The 4567-nt window shown below is 64.0% G+C and overlaps 1 protein-coding gene across 1 annotated transcript in view; it reads left to right on the plus strand.

The window, feature by feature from the left end:
* LOC130584847 (microtubule-actin cross-linking factor 1-like) overlaps positions 1 to 4567 on the plus strand; it is a 161953-nt gene that overhangs the window by 1163 nt on the left and 156223 nt on the right. Inside the window, exon 2 of the mRNA XM_057385079.1 lies at positions 1299 to 1572. Within this exon, the coding sequence (XP_057241062.1) occupies positions 1299 to 1572 (274 nt within the window). The remainder of the gene's footprint in view (positions 1 to 1298; positions 1573 to 4567) is intronic.

Below are 4567 nucleotides of genomic sequence, written 5' to 3' on the forward strand. Positions count from 1 at the left end.
CCGCGCCGAGTCGGTACCGGAGCGGCCGCGGGGGGTGAGCGGGGCCGGGGCTGCGCACCGGGGAGGGACCGGGGAAGGGCGGCGGATGGAGCGGGGATGGGCCGGGGATGGAGCGGGGAAGCAGCGGGGATGGAACGGGAAAGCGCCGGGTCAGAACGGAAGATGAGCGGGGGATGGAGCGGGAAGGGCAGGAGACAGGGATGCCGCGGGGATGGAGCGCGGAAGGGCGGCGGGTGGGGACGGGGATGCACCGGGAATGGGGGGCAGCAGCCCCTGGGGCTGGGCTGGAGCTGCGGGCACCGGAGGGTGCCGTGAAACGGGGGTAGGACCAGGTGGGAGCAGGACCCGGGGGAGCCGCAGCGGCCCCGGGTGCCCCCGCAGAGCCGTGCCCGCACCCCGCTGCCTCCCGCACCTGCTGCCCCCCCGCCCGCGCCGCAAACCCGGCTCCAGCCCCCGCAGCCCCCGGCCCTGCCCCTCCCTGGGCACCGAGCCCCACCCGGCCCCGCAGCCCCACACCCGCRGGTCCCCCAAAAGCGGGGTGCAGGCTGAACCCCCCGGGGCTGCCGGGGGAGCCGCGGTTTTGGGCCGCGATTCATTTTTTCGCAGCTTTTCAATGGGGGGTGAATGACTCATGGAATCCTTTCTCCGTTTCTTTCAATGTTTTTTTGGGTCTCTTTGTTCCTGTTTTGCTGATTAAATGATGGGAATAAGGAAAGGCTCGGCGTGATGGAGGCGGCTCCTGCGCCGCGGCACATCGGTTGTAGGAGTCTCAGGCATTTTTCCTGGCCGTGCTAGAGGACACAATGAGATTTATTTTAAATATGTCTCGGGCAAGGTGCTTATTTGCCCAGCGTGTGTACGCGGCGCGGCTCAGCCCCGGCGTGCTCCAGAAAGCCCTACCATCTTCCCCTGCCATGATTAATGGGATTTTTAAAGCCATCCCCATCCTCAGAAGGGGAAAAGCTGCAGGTACAAAGGGCAGAGCCGAGCTGATGCTCCTTTTCTCGTACCGAGCACAAAGAAATCGAGCCCAAAAGGTCGGGCTCGGCTTTGTGGGAGTGAGCCGGGAGATGCCAGCGTGAGCTTTGCTGCTGGAGAGGCAGCMGTGCCGCTGTCCCCATCCCCGGGARCCYCAGCCAGGGGGAAACTGAGGCAGCGTTTGGGACCTGATTCACCMGCCCGAGAGGGCAGGGACGGCCACCGTGGGATGATCCCTTCCCCGCCACCCCCAGCACTTGTGGCGGGGAGGCACCCGCGGCCGGGCCCCGGTGTCACACGCTGTTTGCTCCTTTCTGCAGGGTGCTGCTGCCCGCGGGGACATCCTGCCCGCCCTGCTGCCCGCGGCCTGGGCCATGTCTTCCTCCGACGAGGAGACCCTGAGCGAGCGCTCATGCCGGAGCGAGCGGTCGTGCCGGAGCGAGCGCTCCTACCGCAGCGAGCGCTCGGGCAGCCTCTCCCCGTGCCCCGCCGGGGACACCTTGCCCTGGAATTTACCCCTCCACGAGCAGAGGAAGAGGAAGAGCCAGGATTCGGTGCTGGACCCGGCCGAGAGGGCTGTCGTCAGGGTCGCAGGTAAGGCAACGCCTTGGTGGTCCCCACTTTCCGGGGATTCGCTGTGCTCCCCCGAGGTCACTGAGATGTTTTTGGGGTCACCCCTGTACCCCACTGCTCCCCAGGGAGCCCGGGGATGGATGGCGAGGGATGGATGTGGCTTTGGTGGCCGAGGTTTGTCCCTGCCATGGCTTTGTCCTCTCCAGGCTGGCTCGGGGCGGGTCAAACCCTCAGMGCTGGGATTGAGGGGTGATGGTCACCCCCAGCTCGTGGGCTGGGTGACATTAAAACGCTTCATTAAGGACTCAATGGCCCCTCGGTGAAACAATGCCCTTGGCTGAACTCCGGGCAGGAATTTGCCGGCGGAGGTTTGGGATTCCCCGCCCGGGCGATGGAGATGGGGCTGCTCCTTTGTGGTGCCCATCGCTGTGGTCATCGCGACGCGCYGATGTCCCCGAGCGGAGGGGACACTGCCCTGTGCGTCCCTTGCTGCTGACAGGGGAAGGAACGGGGATGGGAAACAGAAACAAAGACAGGGATGGACCCAGCTTGGCTCGGAGGGGTGGGGGGACCCTGCTGCAGGATGGCTGGGGAGGGGGGACGGGGGAATTCAGGCACCGAAGGCGGCATTTGGTTCTTCACCGGGGCCAAACGGCCATCGCGGGCTTTGATCTGTGTCTGCCGGGCTCCGGGCGCCTTTGATCTGCTCCTGCCSGGGCAAACGGGGATTCGGGGATTCGGGGTTGGGCTCAGGGGCTCCTGCTGAGCCCTGGCCTGGCTGTCCCTGGCTGTTGTTCCGAGAGAAACCCTGGGCCTGGCTTTAATCTCACTTGAGTGGGCACGAGAGTGACCAGCAGTGCCCGATGCCAGCCGATGTCCGTGGGGACACGGACAGGGAGCACCAGGGACAGCCCCTGGCACACGGGTGGGTTCCACCAGGTCAGGAGTGGCCGTGGGTGCCCTCTGTCCCCGCCTGCCCCRTGGCACGGGGTGCGTGTGGATCCGGCCGTGCCATCCCGGGGATCTCGGGGCTGGAAGAACCAGTTGATTCAAATGATGGCTCTTGAGAATGCACCGTCTGGGGCTGGGATAGGCAAATGTGTAGGGTGCGGCTGGCCCTGCCCCAAATCCCAAATTCCAAATCCCAAATCCCAAATCCCAAATCCCAAATCCCTGGGGCTGGGAGATGCAGGCATACCGGATTCCTGCCGTATCCATCGCTTCTCACAGACCCGTTCTGCCCCAAAATGCCCCTCCTGTTGTGTGCTGAGGACCCTCCTACACCCCAGGGATGGATGAGCCAAACTCAGCCATTCCCCAGCTCCGTTTCTGCCCGGGATGCCGAGTGTTGTCATCGCTCCTGCTGGATCCAGCCCGTGATGAAAGGCAGGGGGATGTCACAAAATTCGGTCTCATGCAGATTCCCCATTAAAAATAACTCGGGAAGTGCAGCGAGACAGTGCTGAGCTGAGGGAAAAAAAAAAAAAAAAAGAAAGAGTTCTGAGACAGTTTTGTGTCACCAAGTTTAAAAATGAGCTGAAATATTGATTCGGATCCTTGCATTATTCAGTGGGAATGTCTGTGGGGTGCTGGGTCTCTTCCCAATGGGATGGGGTTTGGGACCAGGGATGGTGGCCTGAGGAGGAACTGGCACCTCTGAGGGAGCAGGGATGCGGTTTGGCTTTTTGGGATCCCCAGGAAAAGGCAGCAAGGCTTGGGGATGGAGCTTGGACATCATTTGGGGCTGGGGAGCCCCATCCTGTGCCCACCATGGACCCTGTGGAGGTGACACAGAAAGATTGGTGCCATTGTGGCTTTGGGGGACATAGGGATCTTGGTTTTGGGGACACAAAGGTCTGGGGGGCTCTTCTTCCTCGCTATCCATGGGGTCCAACATCCTCTGCATCCCTTCTGGCCATCAGAAGCGAAGAAAGAAGGACACAGCCGTGCCCGGGGAGGGCCTTGCAGGGGGCTGGGACACGCTGGCCGCTGTCCCCAGGCAGCTCTGGAGCCATTCCCTGATTTTCTGGCACCTCCTTGGAAGGCAGCGGTGGGAGGGGAAGGGGGACCGGGACGTGGAGGGTCAGAGTCCGACCCTTGGCCCTGCCTCGCTCTGCCTCGCTCCAGGCTATTGGCAGAGGGTGAGGGTGGGCGGGGGGCGCCGCTTTTTTGAGCAAAAAAGGGGCTTTTTCATCCCAAATTTGTTTGCTCTTGGCGCTGCCAGGGCCGCGCTGGGCTCGGGGGAATCCGGGGTGCCGGGGCTGAGCGGGGCCGGGTGATGGACGAGGCGTCGCCGGGGCTTTCCAAGGGCTCTTTGAAAAGGTTCCTGCGAGTCCTTTGTCACCCGGGCGCGTCACCCGCGCCGCTGGCAGAGGGAGGGAGCCGCGCTTCATCCTCGGGGACTCGGGAACAAACCCCCTTGTTCTCCGCTGCCTCGGCCGGGGAGGGCTCCGAGCAGCGTTCCCGCTGCCCGAGGAGGAACCGCCGGGTGCCAGCTGGCCGSCACACATTTCCCTCAGCCTGGGAACGCGTTTTTGGGTCACAGGGATGTGGAGAGCGCGGGCACCTCCGCAGGGCTCTGCGGGCACAGMCGGGGGAGCGGCGCCGCTCCGGTTGGTCCGGGGGAATTGTCCGGCCGGTCCTGGGGGATTGTCCCGGTCTTGGGCATTGTCCGGCCATTCCCGGGGCATTGTCCAGCCGGTCCCGGGGCAATCTTCGGCCGTTCCCGGGACATTCTCTGACCATTCCCGGGCCATTCTCCGTCCATTCCCGGGGCATTGTCCGGCCATTCCCGGGGCATTCTCTGGCCATTCCCGGGACATTCTCTGACCATTCCCGGGGCATTCTCCGGCCATTCCCGGGCCATTCTCCAGCCATTCCCGGGGCATTCTCCGGCCATTCCCGGGGCATTCTCCGGCCATTCCCGGGCCATTCTCCGGCCATTCCCGGGACATTCTCCGTCCATTCCCGGGGCATTCTCCGGCCATTCCCGGGCCATTCTCCGGCCATTCCCGGG

This window comes from Malurus melanocephalus, unplaced genomic scaffold (assembly GCF_030028575.1).
Source record: "Malurus melanocephalus ecotype Western Australia unplaced genomic scaffold, MMel_1.1 scaffold_780, whole genome shotgun sequence".
Classification (NCBI taxonomy): Eukaryota; Metazoa; Chordata; class Aves; order Passeriformes; family Maluridae; genus Malurus; species Malurus melanocephalus.